We start from the raw sequence: 14,522 nt of genomic DNA, 5'->3' as shown, positions 1-14,522 counted from the left end.
AAGAAGTTCAACACACAACACGCCACATACACACGTGACGGCACGCGAGGTGGCTTTGGCTCGCGCTGTGACAGCGGACGGTGGTGGCGGTGGTGGTCGCGGCACGGTGTCACACGGAGATCTTTTGAGCGCGAGGTCTGCCAGGTCGCTGGCTACGTCAATCCCTTTGCCGGAACAAAAACGACACGAAAAATAATCGCCCGCCCCCCCGTCGTCGTAGCGGCCTAGGATGGCGCCCAACCTCACGATCTCACGGAGGCTAAGCAAAGGTTGTGCCCAGATAGTCCGCGTATGGCCGGCCACCTCCATGAGACGTCGCGGTGGCTCCACTTGGGATCATCTGTGGGCATGGCAGTCTCGTGTGCCGCCGTACTTCTATGCGCCCGTGTCGGTTCTCCCGGCATTGCGAAGCTTGGCCGCCCCCCACCCCCACCCCCCGCCGGCGTGGTGGGGAGGCGAGGCCCCCATCTAGCAGTGGAGTGAACATGACCACGCCGCTGGGCATTCGCCCGTGCAGTGGCCGGCACGTGGGGCCCGCAGATGTTCACGGCTTTGACGTAATTAGCAAATGAGGATGCGGTCAAACTCAGCAGCATCCTCTTTATTGCAGAAACAAAATATTATTTTGGTTTCTTTTTCCCCCCATTCTGTGAATATAAAAGAGAAAAACAAGACTCACCCAAGCAGCCCCCCCCCCACCTCGCCCCCTGCCCCGGTCCCTCCCACAAAGAGCCAAGCTCACTGTGACATACAAGCAAGCTATCTGCCACCAGTGCCCGCCACAGATAATTGGCGTGCTTATCTCTCGGGGAGGAAACATATTGGGTGGCCCGGAGGAAAACACAAAGCGTCTGGGTCCGGAGCGATGGGGAGCGTGAGCGCGGGTGATTGGACGTTTAACGAGCGCGCCGACGCCGCCGTTGTTGTGGCTGAACCTCCTCCTCCTCCTGCTGCTGCTGCTGTGGCTTTTGTGCGATGTGAATAATTCGTCGCTGCCCCCCCCCCATTCCCACCCGGCTCACCCCCCCCATCCCCGCCCCCCCCCCCAATCTTTGTGCCTTCGAAGTCTCGTCTCGTTTGCGTAACCCGCCAAAGTTTTTATTTTTTTAAAATAACTTATTGCCATATTGTCTGCCAGTTGTACGTGACGTGACCGACGTGACCGAGGTGGTGATAATGAAACTCGCACGACTTTAAGAAGGACAACTTGGGGGAATTGAATTGTGACGCTGAGTCTCGATTCACGTGGGCCGATGATTCGTTTTAGAGTTCCCGAAAAACTCATTTCTTTAGAACTGCTTTTGTGATTTTAGTTTGTTGTCCTTTCCCCCGCACCTTCGATTAGTGGGTGTATGAGTGGCTATGTACGGTGCGAAAGAAGTTCAACATACATACTGCCCTGCTTTTTTGTAAAATAATTGAACATTTTCTCTAAATTATATTTCAAATTGTGCCATCATACATGGACAAAGACACTTCCATTTGGAACTCGGCAACTATAGCGCGGTGCATCGCCCCGTGTCGGAGAACGTCCCTCAGAAAACAACGTCACAGAACTTCTTCCGAGCTCGCTTCAGTTGACCTCTCCGCCCACGCTCGACGCACTTCGTGTGGCCCTGTAACCGGCGTAGGGTCTCAGAAGTGGGAAATTTGGCCAAATTAAGTGCTAAACCAAATTTAAGTGCGATGGGCGATTTATTTTTCGCCAAGTCATCGGATACCATCACCCCACCGCACTCGAGCACCTGGTCGATTCCACATCTGTTGCCGTGGATTTGAATCCAGGATTGTCGGCGAATCCGGCCCTCTCGACTCGTGAGCCTAAAAAAAAAACGTTAAACTAGGCCCTGCGCCGGGCTCCTCCACCCCGCACCATTTGCCGAGTCACTCGTCGTAGTTATGAATTCGTCACCCCCTCTCGTCCCAGCTCGTGAAATGCAGCCCAGCGTGCAACGTGGAATGTGCCACGCTGAGTGGCGGTCCCGCGCTCTCTTCGCGCACACCAACAATTTAACTCTCCCCCTCGAGCTGACGGTGGCTTTTTCTCCTGCGTTCGCCGCATAAGGAAGTGTGAAAGTTTTGTTATCAGGCGCCCGTACGGTGAGCCCAGTCCCATCACGGATGCGCCACCGCGCTCGCCACACTCCGCTGGCTCTTTGGGATGGCAGCGCCGTTTCAAGCCTGTTGCAAAACTGTCTCAGACTCGGCATTTTAAACGTTTGTCCAGAATTTCAGACCACGGCTCTCCTCATAACTCGTGTTCGAGGAGGGTTTTATATTTTATATTTGCAAAAAAAATGTTAAGTCTTTTCCGACAATGCGGATGGGGAGCGCGTTTTCCGCGGTGGGTTTTTCTCCGCGACCTTCGATGGCCCTTGACTCGGAGGGCCCCACGTATAAGGAGGCGACGGGGCTCGAGGGAAGCCGGACGCGCCTGCGCATCTGCCGCTTCGTGAGGTGAGCGGCACGGCCGAGGGCATTGGCCGCCTGAGCGCCGCTGGCGTTCGGCGAGCGCGGCGTTCGCTTCGTTGGCGAGACCGGCGACGTTCGTTGTCGAATTTTATTTCGGTCGGCGGTGATTGTGAGGGGACAAAAAGTAACGGAGTGTGACGATGACGGCCACCGCTGCTACCGAAAGCATAACCGACCGTGACGAGATGGATTAACGAAGGACTGAGATGATTTAGTAACGCTATCGGGGATTGCAGTGCACTGGGGAAGGCCAAACATGGAAAGACACACGCCACAGTGGTAGCGCGGTTGTGGCCATGCAACCCAAACTGTGGACGTGGTTGCACTGTACTTCTGTGCTCCCTGCCCGCCTTCACCAACCCGCGGCGATCAGCGTGGTGAAGTATGGTCAAACGACCCCCACTTGACGGCGACAGCGCGTTTAGGCCCTCATCCAGCAGTGGATTGACTCAAGGGGGCGGTGGATGACACGAGACCGACCCCTGATGGCCAGACCTGGGGCTAGGGTGGGAGCTGACTCCCACATGAGAAAGACAGGGCCCTCTTTTCACGAGACTGAATAAATGAATGAATGAACACATGAGTGAATGAACGATTGAATGATGGGGCGGCAGGTTCTGGATCGAGGAGTTCCCGGCCGTGTTTAATCTGGACGCTGGGCTGGCGCGACTCATGGAGGAGTTCAAGGAGCTGGCCTGCACGCTGGGCCAGGAGGACCACTGCAGCCTCGTCGACATCTCCGCCATGTAGGGCTCGCCGCACCGCTCGCCGCACCACTTTGCACACCACTCACCACACCACTCACCACATCGCTCGCCGCACCGCTCACCACACTGCTAACCCGACCACTTTGCACACCACTCACCACACCACTCACAGCACCGCTCACCCCACCGTTCACCGCACCGCTGCTCAACAAAGATTTCCAGAATGGACTCTGATGGCACGACGCCGATCCCACTATCGGGATGACATGGGGGGGGGGGGAAGATTAAATAAATTAGGAGAAAGAAGAACAGAAATCAGACATGCACCTGAGAATTACAAGTGTGTTTTTCTTCTTGGTTCTTTCGGTAAAGTCACGTAGAATGGAAATAATAAAATAATAAAAATAAAACATAATAAAATAATTCTCACGACGTTTCGGCCACAACGCAAGCAGCCGTCCTCAGGTGAAGAACAGGTCTGTCAGACCGCTGTCTTTCTGACAGACCTGTTCTTCACCTGAGGACGGCTACTTGCGTTGTGGCCGAAACGTCGTGAGAATTATTTTATTATGTTTTATTATTATTATTTTATTATTTCCATTCTACGTGACTTTACCGAAAGAACCAAGAAGATGAATCCCTGCAGTCACGAAAGCTTTAAATAGAAATTTAAGTGTGTTTTTATATTTATATTTTTAAAATCAGCACTCCTATATCAGACGACTGAACTTGCGCTCAGCCCATCACCCCTCCCTCCGCGTGCAATAAAACGCTTTGTCGTGAGAGTCAACAGCGGTTGCTCTATGGAAATTATCGGCCCCGGCCATAGGAATGTGGAATTTCCACCACCGGCTCTGCGTCGCCGTAAACAGGAGATGAGCACCGACGCCTCGACGCTCATTTGAACCGCCGCAGATCACTCTGACTTCGAGTGGAACTCGTGCGCGCGTCCCACCGCACCGCGCCGACCCTTGACCCTTCCCCACCCCCCGCTCTCCCACCACGTGCCTGCTGGCGCAGCCCGTCGTATGAGTGGATGCGCCGCGTGACGCAGCGCAGCAAGCTCTGCAAGAGCAAGCGGAAGGTGTCGCTGCTCTTCGACCACCTGGAGCCGGCGGAACTGGCGGAGCACCTCACCTACCTGGAGTTCAAGGCCTTCCGCCGCATCTCCGTGAGTCCTGCTCACGGCTGATGCCCCCCTCCCCTCTCACCCCACTGGGAGTCCACTCCGCCGGTTCCCCGCACGGTCGTGGCGGTGGCTACGCGCCGTGCAGCCGAGGCTTGGTGGGTCATCACACAAATGAGAAGCTGCACCTTCCCGTGGGAGGGTGTCCAGGATGAGCCGTACCCTGAGTGTGTGAGTGGGTAGGTGAGCGAGAGGGTTAGTGTATGAGTCGCTAGATGAGTGTATTAGTGGGTGAGTCTATGAGTGGGTAGGTGAGTGAGTGGCTGAGTGTATGAGTGGGTAGGTGAGTGAGTAAGTTAGCTGTTGTGACCTGCAGTGGAGTTGACATGAGAGAGTCTCAACAAGGCTTTGTTGTCACCCGATTAAAAATGTTCTGGCCTCGTGCTCAAGCCATGGTCCCGGGCCCAGGGCAGGGCCACCTGAGAAATAGTTGTGGCCAATCGCGGATCAAGGCCACTCGCCGTGGGCGGTGCTACTGACTGATTGGGTGTGGCCACGTAAAAGTGGGAAGCGGCTTGCCGGATTTGCCGCGCGTCCTGGTTGAGCCCTCAAAGAAATGTGGTCGCTCCATTCGAACCTCCCCCCACCCCGTGGAATACGGCGCTGACTGAACCCGTAGCTCGCGGCGCGGCCTAAATAAACCTCCGCCGAACAGTCACTCACCCACTCATACACTCAGCCACTCACTCACCTCCCCACTCATACACTCACCCACTCACTCACCCTCTCGCTCACCTACCCACTCATACACTCACCCACTCACTCACCCTCTCACTCACCTACCCAATCATACACTCAGCCACTCACTCACCTACCCACTCATACACTCACTCACCCACTCATACACTCCGCCATTCACTCACCTACCCACTCATGCACTCACTCACCCACTCATACACTCACTCACCCACTCATACACTCACTCACCCACTCATACACTTACTCACCCACTCATACACTCAGCCACTCACTCACCTCCCCACTCATACACTCACTCACCCACCCACTCACTCACCTACCCACTCATACACTCACTCACTCACTCATACACTCACTCACCCACTCATACACTCAGCCACTCACTCACCTCCCCACTCATACACTCACTCACCCACCCACTCACTCACCTACCCACTCATACACTCACTCACTCACTCATACACTCACTCACCCACTCATACACTCAGCCACTCACTCACCTCCCCACTCATACACTCACTCACCCACTCATACACTCACTCACCCACCCACCCACTCACTCACCTACCCACTCATACACTCACCTACCCACTCATACACTCACTCACCCACTCATACACTCACTCACCCACTCATACACTCACCCACTCACTCACCTACCCACTCATATACTCACCTACCCACTCATACACTCACCTACCCACGCATACACTCACCTACCCACTCACCCACTCACTCACCCTCTCGCTTCTTTGTCCAGTTCACGGACTACCAGAGCTACGTGCTCAAGGGCTGCCTGGTGGACAATGCCACGCTGGAGCGCTCCATCAGCCTCTTCAACGGCGTGTCCCAGTGGGTGCAGCTCATGGTGCTGAGCAAGCCCACGGCGCAGCAGCGCGCCCAGGTCATCGGCAAGTTCATCCACGTGGCGCAGGTGAGCCGCGCCGGCCTCGCGCGCATCACCCGGCCGTGACCCTGCCGCACCCCCTCGGCCACAACCCCTGCCGCACCCTGCCACAAGCCGGCCACAACACGGTCACACCCAGCCGCACGGAATCTCTCACATCTCCGGATGAAACTGCCGCCGTGGCGTAACAGGCCGGGCCGCGTGTGCCGCGTGTGCCGCGTGCGGTTCGTGTGTGTGTGTGTGCGTGTGTGTGTGCGCGTGTGTGTGTGCGTGTGTGCGTGTGTGCCACGTGCGGTGTGTGCCACGTGCGGTGTGTGCGGTGCGTGTGTGCGACTGTCGGGGGTGAGGAAGCGGCAGAAAATGTTAACGTTGAAGCCGCCAACCGCTAATTCGCTTACAAAATCAATGCTCTCTCTTCCTCTCTCTCTTCCTCTCTCCCTCTCTCTCACCCACTCGGTCCCCTCTTTCCCCTTTCTTTCTCCCTCACTGTTTCCCTCTCACTATCAATATTGTTTTCTATTCTCCCTCCTCTTCCTCTCTGTCTTAGTATTTCATTCTCTCCCTCTCCCCCTCTCCTCTCCCTATTTCTTCCTCCCCCTCTTTGTCGCACTCTCCTCCGATTACTCTCTCTCTCCCTTACCCTACCTGTCTTCCCAGCACTCTTGCTCACTTTTCCAATCTCATTCTCTCCTTCTCTTCCAATCACTCCCTCTCTTCTCCCCCTTTTTCTCCCTCAATTCCCCTCTCCCTATCTCACCCGCTCGCTCTCCCCCCCCCCCCCCCCCCCAAAAAATAAAACATCCCTCAGAAACTGCGGCACCTGCAGAATTTCAACACGCTCATGGCGGTGGTGGGGGGTCTCAGCCACAGCGCCATCTCGCGCCTCAAGGACACCAACACCCTCCAGACGCCCGAGGTCAACAAGGTGCGTGCGGCGTAGCTCGCACACCACCCCCCCCTCCCCCCCACGCGCCCCCCCCCCCGCCCCCCCGGCGGTCGAACGTAAATCTCCGTGTTCGCCGGCGGCTTCTCCCGTGCGGGGGGACGGGTGGACATCGCATGGGGGGCGGCCGTGGGACCGGCAACCGTTTCCGAAACCCTCGCCGATGAGCGAGTGAGTGAGTGAGCGAGTGAGCGAGTGAGTGAGTGAGCGAGCGAGTGAGTGAGCGAGTGAGTGAGTGAGTGAGTGAGCGAGTGAGTGAGTGAGCGAGCAAGCGAGCGAGTGAGTGAGCGAGTAAGTGAGCGAGTGAACGAGTGAAGGAGTGAGTGAGCGAGCGAGCGAGTGAGTGAGCAAGCGAGTGAGTGAGCGAGTGAGCGAGTGAGTGAGCGAGTGAGTGAGTGAGCGAGTGAGTGAGTGAGTGAGTGAGTGAGCGAGTGAGTGAGTGAGCGAGCGAGCGAGTGAGTGAGCGAGTAAGTGAGCGAGTGAACGAGTGAAGGAGTGAGTGAGTGAGCGAGCGAGCGAGCGAGTGAGTGAGCAAGCGAGTGAGTGAGCGAGTGAGCGAGCGAGTGAGTTAGCGAGTGAGCGAGCGAGCGCTGTTCTGAGAAGTTTGCCGGCACTGGCGTTGCCATCGAGCGCCGCCGCTTGCGCCGGGGCCGCGTGCGTGACCCATTTCCCCCGGGGGGAATTAACGCTCCGCTCGACAAGATTTTTTTAACGAATTTTATTTAAAAAAAATATTAATAAACGCACGCAATCCCAAGGTGCAATGTCAGGAGGGATGGTTAACGAAGGGATTTTCGTCAGCCTGCTGGGAGCCAATTAATTTTTTTCTATTTTATTTTTTTATATTTTTAATGAGCGAGCGGATAAGTGGCAGTGGGCCCTGGCTCAGGGGAGCAGCGCGGTAGCGACCTGTGCATCACCGCGGTCGCTCGCTTGACCGGTGGCCGAGTCTCGGACGCACGTGTCCTTACACGTCCCGCGGTAATGGGTTGGGTCCCTCACGGCGATCGCACCGCTCCGCTTGTCCGGCTCGACCGCCCGGACGTAAAGCTACCGTTGTTTCTCGACAACATCAGCCGCGCGGAGAAGAAGATGACAAAATTACCATTCACATTCATCCTCGTCAAATTATTTGGGGTGACCTATTGAGGGGAAGTAGTTAGGGTTTTAGATGTTATGGCTTAATTGTGGATTATGTCAGTTGTTTGACAGGGAAACACCAGCCCAGTGTAGTCGATGATGCCAGTTTGCCAGAGTGGTATTTCACGAGCAATTCCTCAGTTGACAAGTGAGGTGGAAAATGTATTAATGTCTGAATTACAGCCCCTCTAATTGGTTGACACACTCAACCCAATGAAAAAAACCACTTCACCATTACTCTAACGATTACCCACACCTTCAAATTGTCTGAAACGTGCAACCTAAATTGTGGAATATCGCTGGCTTACTGACAATTATCACAATTGCCCTCTCGCTTGCTGCCCTCTCGGCTGCCCACTCACCCACTCACCGACCCACTCACCCACGGACCCACCCACACACCCACCCACTCACTCACCGACCCACCCGCCGACCCACCCACCCACAAACCCACCCGTCCCACGACTGGCCTGGCCGCTCGCGCAGGTTTGGTACGAGATGACCGAGCTGCTGGCCTCGACGGGGAACTACTGCAACTACCGGCGAGCGATGTCGGAGAGCAAGGGCTTCAAGATCCCCATCCTGGGCGTGCACCTCAAGGACCTGATCGCGCTGCACGCGGCGCTGCCCGACTGGCTGGGCAAGGGGCGCCTCAACCTCTTCAAGCTGCAGCAGCTGCACGCCACCTTCAGCGAGCTGGTGGCCCTGCAGAGTGCCCCGCCGCCCATCGAGGCCAACATGGACCTGGTGCACCTGCTCACGGTGAGACGAGCCGCTCCCAACCGCCACTACCGCCGCTCCCAACCGCCGCCACCGCTACCACCGCCACTGCCACCACTACCACCGCTACCACCGCCACCGCCGCTTATACCACCGCTACCACCGCCACTGTCGCTGCTACCGCCGCTGCTACCGCTACCACCACCACTACCGCCGCTTCCGCCGCTCCCAACCGCCGCCACCGCTACCGCCACTCACCACTGCCACTACCGCCACCTCCACTCCCAACCGCTGCCACCGCTACCGCCGCTACCATTGCTGCCCACCGCTCTCCACCGCCGCCACCACTACCACCACTCGCCACCAACGCGCTTTCGTGCATTTAAATAAATACGCAGATGGTGCCCCCCCACTCTGCTGGAACAGACTCCCACTGCGCGTAAAACAATCATCTTTACTACAACCTGCTTCCGCTCCTCCCTTAAAAATCTATAAACTAAACTCAAAACTATTGTTATTTTACCAGGTAAGGTCCACTGAGCTGTATAGCTCTTTTCAGTAGCGATCTGGTCAAACAATGATAGCCCAACGAAGTGGAGTATCACGTGGAAATTTCTAGCAGCCACATGGGGAAAAAACCGGAGGATACAGAGAAAAATCCACACGACCATGGGGAGCACTTGCAATCTACAAATATACAGGCGTCAGGATCGGAATCGAACCCATGACTTCCTGTATACCAGTTAGCCCATCCTGCTGCTGCTACTTTCTGCCCCCCAGCTACAACCAGGCCTACCCCAACTCCTATCACTACCCCGATCACTACCCCTAAACCGCATCCGCACAAACCATGGCAGATGCACACACCTGATGCACAAATCAAAATAAAAAAAAACTCCCCAGTGTGCCACTGTGGTCACCCAGAACAGACCGCACAAAATGTACCGACGCAGTGCCCCGATCCACAAATACGAAGGAGACGTCACAACGATATACACACCGCTGCTCCTGCCGAGGTTATCTGGCTTGACCACCTGAATGTGAAATTGTCGTTGGTGCTCTGCATCTACATCGGCTGTACGAAAGACCACTACCCCGAATCACCACTCCATCGCCTACCACTACCCCTATCACCACCCCTACCATTACGCCTATCACCACCCCTTTCCCTATCACTACCCCTACTGCGACTGCCTACCCACATCCTCCAGCTACGACCAATTCTTCTTTAACATCTTCCGCCTGTTCTCATAACTGTCACCACGACTACACCACCACTTTTAATAACAACCTCACAATTGATTCAACCACTATCACCTTACGTGCAATTTTGATCGGGCTTCGTGCCTGTTCATTCACGTACAAAAGTATGACAACAAATATTTCCACCTTACCCGCAAGGCATTCTGGGAGTGTTTAATCTCAGCAGCGTTGGTTCAAAACAAGCAAAACTCCCGACTGGTTTCAACACGCGGTGTCTCATCAACAGTCCGGCTTGCTTGGACCGACGCTGTTGAAGTGCCAGATGTTAGAGGCAAGAAGCCCCTTCTCTGCCAAATACGAGTCCTGGCTCAACGCAAACTTACGTGATGTACAACAAGAAAAATAATCTTTCGCATTTTTTGGAGAACATAAATACTAAAACGAATAACGAATGCGTGTCCTTCGTTACGTATGCTCTCTGCCACGGCGCTGATGATTGTCTTGCGTCTCTTGATTATGATCAGGCCACGTTTGAATGTTTTTCTTGCGGGCCACCTTTTTAATGCAACTGCGTAAACAAAATAACAATCTCGTCACTCATTCGATAATGTCAGCACATTATTCATGTTTATTGGTCATATAAGGAAACCGGTACCAATAAAGTTATGGCCATGGGGAAGCCGTAGCACAGCGGTCAGTGCACCGATTCCCGGCCAAGGCTAACATCAGTGGTGAGTGATATCCGAATCAGTCCTGGGCCCACAATTCACCGATCTGCACTGACCAATGTGGGGAAGTATGGTAAAAAAAAACTCAAAACCGGCACGGTGTGCGGAAGCCTTCACCCAGCAGTCGATTGATAATGCTGCGCTGCACATGCAGTGTTGTTGATACAACACGGTGGCGAGATATTACCGACCTCACCTGGTATACAGGAGGTCGTGGGTTTGATCTCGACACTGACGCCTGTATATTTGGAGTTTGCATGTTCTCCCCGTGGTCGTGTGGATTTTTCTCCGGGTCTTCCGGTTTTTCTCTCCACATTAGAAGAGTATTTGCCTGCTGTAAATGTCCACGTGATAAGCCACTTCGTTGAACGATCATTTGTGGCCAGGCCGCTTCTGAAAAAGAGCTACATAGCTCAGAGAGCCTTACCTGGTAAAATATTAAAAAAGAGTTTATTGTTTTTTTTATTCTTAGAGCCTGCTGTCCATGATGGCCGGACAGGCAACGCTGGGGATCCGGGCCCTTCAGAGGCTTCCTGGAGGCCCGGGGCAGAATGATTGGACGGGACCATTGTGGGACCCTAATTCGTGTGAGGCCCAGGACAAAGTGCCCCTTTCAGCCCCCCTTGCCCCTGTGGATGGACTTGCCCACGATAGTGTGGGGGGAGGGGGGGTGCCAGGCGGGTGCCAGGTTTCCCCTGGCTACTGGCAACACGGGCGAACTTTAGCTTTATATTTCTTGTTTTGCTCGCGCGAGCGTCGGCATTATTTGACACGTTTATTGCGCCCGGGAGTGACGGATTGTGGTGCGTGTTTTTTTTGTCGGGGGGCGCGCGTGTTTCCCCTTAGCTGTCCCTGGACCTGTACCACACGGAGGACGAGATCTACGAGCTCTCCTTGATGAGGGAACCGCGGAATCCAAAATCAACAGTAAGAACAATCGACGCCGACGCGATGGCGTCAAACGCGCGGCAAAAATAAAACCTCGCGGGGTCCCGGCGCCGCGTGCGTGCAACGAAAGTTTTTTTAATTTTTCGTTCTCTCTTTTTTTTCTCCCGCGCACGCTTCGCAATGCTGCCGCTGCTACTTTGCTCGCTTTCTTGCAGCAGAACTATAAAATGTCTCAACTCAAAAGAGCGCAGGACCATGTCTAAACAAGTTAGGCAGACAGCGTCGTTGAAGCCACGCGCCGAAATGAAAACCACTCGCAGTCGTTTAAAACGAGCGGACGACCAGGTCGCATGAAATTCGCCACGTCCCGTCAGCGCTCGGAAGCTAAGCGGCCAATTGAGCCTGGAAAGCACTTTGATGGGCGACTGCCATGCACAGCAGGTTGCTGTGGGGCTACGTGGGGGGTAGCAGAGGGCAGGGCAGCAAACAAATATATACATTGCTGTACTGCACTTCTACGCTTCCAACCCGCGCTGACCAACGTGGTGAAGTATGGTGAAACAACTCCCACTATCTGCACGGTGTGGGGAGGCCCTCGTTCAGCAGTTCAAAGTCAAAAAATGTAAGTCGTTAGACGCATCTGAAAATGCGAAACTGGAAGCGTAAAATACGGTCATCCAACACGCAGCGAAACTGGGACCTGGGGATGTCACATGGTTTGCTCTCATTCCCATAATGCCGTGCGCTCTGCAGTGCAGTCTGGGTGGGATCACATGCGGCGGGGGGGGGGGTGCTCCGGCTAACACAACCCAATTTACCGGCTTAATAATTCACATGGCACTGCCGATGCGGTAGAGCCTCGACCGAGCCGAACATGGCGAGAGAGCGAAAGGTCAGAGGGCACGGTTGTCCCGCGCCCTCTGGAATTTGCCAAATGTCCTACGCGTGATAAATAATATTATTATTATTATGCGCCGCTGATGGGATGCGACAATCTGCAGGCGATGGGATTCTTCACTGATCGGCACAAGCCCCGGATAGTCAGGAGTCGTCGCGGACTGTCGTGGTAACGCTGGTCCCCCCCCCCCCTCCGCCCCTTCCCACCCCCCACGTGCCACCGTGTGGTCGTGCAGCCGCTGACGCCCTCGAAGCCGGTGGTGATGGCCGAGTGGGCCTCCGGCGTGTCGCCCAAGCCCGACGCGGCCACCATCAACAAGCACGTGCAGCGCGTCGTGGAGGTGCGCGCCGCCTCGCCACGGCCCTGCCCGGCGGGGGGTGGGGGGGTCCCTACGGCCACCAGAGGGTTCCTCTGCACCTTTTGTTGCAGGAGAGGAGTGGCCCCAGTGGTCATAGCCGGCCCAAGATCGCCCCACAGCCGCATGGGCTGGTGGCCACGGCCGCTGTGCTGGGTTGGGCCGTGCGGTTGTTTAGCGAGCAGCCCTCGGGCGGCCTTCCACGAGGGCACCGCACACACGGTCCGAGTCACCGCGAGGGTGGTGCAAACTCTCATGTCCAGCGCCATTCACGGCGTCCCAGAATGTCCCGTCCAAAAGAATTGCCCACGAATGTCTCAATTGGAATTCGCTTACCAATCTTTTCGCCCCCCCCGCCCGCTGCAAAAACTTGGCAGGACCCTCCTGAAAAATACTCGCTAGACCCCGTGCGAGGCTTTCCAGGGTAAATGAGCGTAACAGTAACAACAATACAAATAATACTATGAATAATGGTTCATATATTCCATCCTACCATAATTACTGGCACATCGTGCAAATGTGACCGGTCGCTGTTTTTTAATCGGCGTTAGAATTTATGCCAGATGTTTTTTTTGTTATTAACAGGACAACCCTTATCCAACACGCGGCCCTGGGCCCCGTTTGAGTCCGTCCCCCCCAGGCTCCCCTTTGAGTCCCGAATGTGAAGCGTCGCTCGCCACGCGTGTCGCCCCCCCCCTCCCCCCCCCGGCAGTCCGTCTTCAAGAACTACGACCACGACCGTGATGGCTACATCTCGCAGCAGGACTTCGAGCAGGTCGCGGCCAACTTCCCCTTCCTCGACTCGTTCTGCGTGCTCGACAAAGACCAGTGAGTGGACGGCTACGGACTTTGTCATTGCAATTAGAGCCCGAATAAGCGATGCTTATACTAGGGTCCGCACTGTCGTTGTTTTCTTCTTAACAAAGCCACCGGAGGTGTGGTATTGAATCGCCGTTGGAGTTTTGGGGGATGGGTGTGTTACCGTTGGATAGAGACGTGTGCACTACTAGCTGTTGTGGGTGCGCTGTGTTCAACAACCAGTGCTGAAACAGCTGAGCCGAAGGTCTGATCTTCACACACATTGCTCGCAAACTTCTCCACAGACGAGTATGTGGCGTTTCCCACTGATTTCATTCGATCCCAAATGGCGTTTCTAGATCAACAATCATCTTTGTGATGTCTTGTTCTTATGCTAATTCTTTCGGTGCTGCTGTGGCTGCGGTAGCAGCGTTGCATGAGCAAAAATAACTAAACTAAACTTTGTTTAACACGCAGGCTTTCGCGACCAAAATTATCCATAATGTTGGGAGGGGGAGTTAGAGTTAGATCGCGTAAATATAAATGCGTCGTTAAACCGACCATCACCCAACACAGCCAATTAGTAAGCTTTGTCACCTAAACAGCACGTGACGTTTTGAGACGTTTTGCTTGTGATCACAACAACCAGCTTCATCAGGCGATTTGCCAGAATTGTGAAGAAGTCTTGCTGTTTTGGTCTTAAACCTTTATTTTGGATAAACTCAACTATTTTTAAATCCTTTATATTGAGTTCACTTGCTTGCTTGCTTGCTTTCTTGCTTGCGCGCTTACGACCGTGCAAATCTTTCGGTCGTTTTTTAACCCACTTCCCGTGATCCAATCGAGCTGACATTTTGCACACAGACTCGTTGTGCGTG

General features: G+C 54.7%; 1 protein-coding gene across 5 annotated transcripts in view; it reads left to right on the top strand.

The window, feature by feature from the left end:
• LOC144729783 (ras guanyl-releasing protein 3-like) overlaps positions 1–14,522 on the top strand; it is a 95,011-nt gene that overhangs the window by 65,382 nt on the left and 15,107 nt on the right. For all 5 annotated transcript variants that reach the window (XM_078610276.1, XM_078610274.1, XM_078610277.1 and 2 more), the window contains exons 4-12: positions 2,395–2,457; positions 3,087–3,218; positions 4,200–4,350; positions 5,825–5,998; positions 6,780–6,896; positions 8,541–8,816; positions 11,552–11,632; positions 12,727–12,831; positions 13,559–13,674. In XM_078610276.1, coding sequence (XP_078466402.1) covers positions 2,395–2,457; positions 3,087–3,218; positions 4,200–4,350; positions 5,825–5,998; positions 6,780–6,896; positions 8,541–8,816; positions 11,552–11,632; positions 12,727–12,831; positions 13,559–13,674 — 1,215 coding nt within the window. The remainder of the gene's footprint in view (positions 1–2,394; positions 2,458–3,086; positions 3,219–4,199; positions 4,351–5,824; positions 5,999–6,779; positions 6,897–8,540; positions 8,817–11,551; positions 11,633–12,726; positions 12,832–13,558; positions 13,675–14,522) is intronic.

The sequence above is a fragment of the Lampetra planeri genome, chromosome 33 (assembly GCF_965212315.1).
Source record: "Lampetra planeri chromosome 33, kcLamPlan1.2.h2, whole genome shotgun sequence".
Lineage (NCBI taxonomy): Eukaryota > Metazoa > Chordata > Hyperoartia > Petromyzontiformes > Petromyzontidae > Lampetra > Lampetra planeri.
Note: the sequence above shows the minus strand (reverse complement) of the source record. Positions and strands in the feature narration are given on the sequence as shown.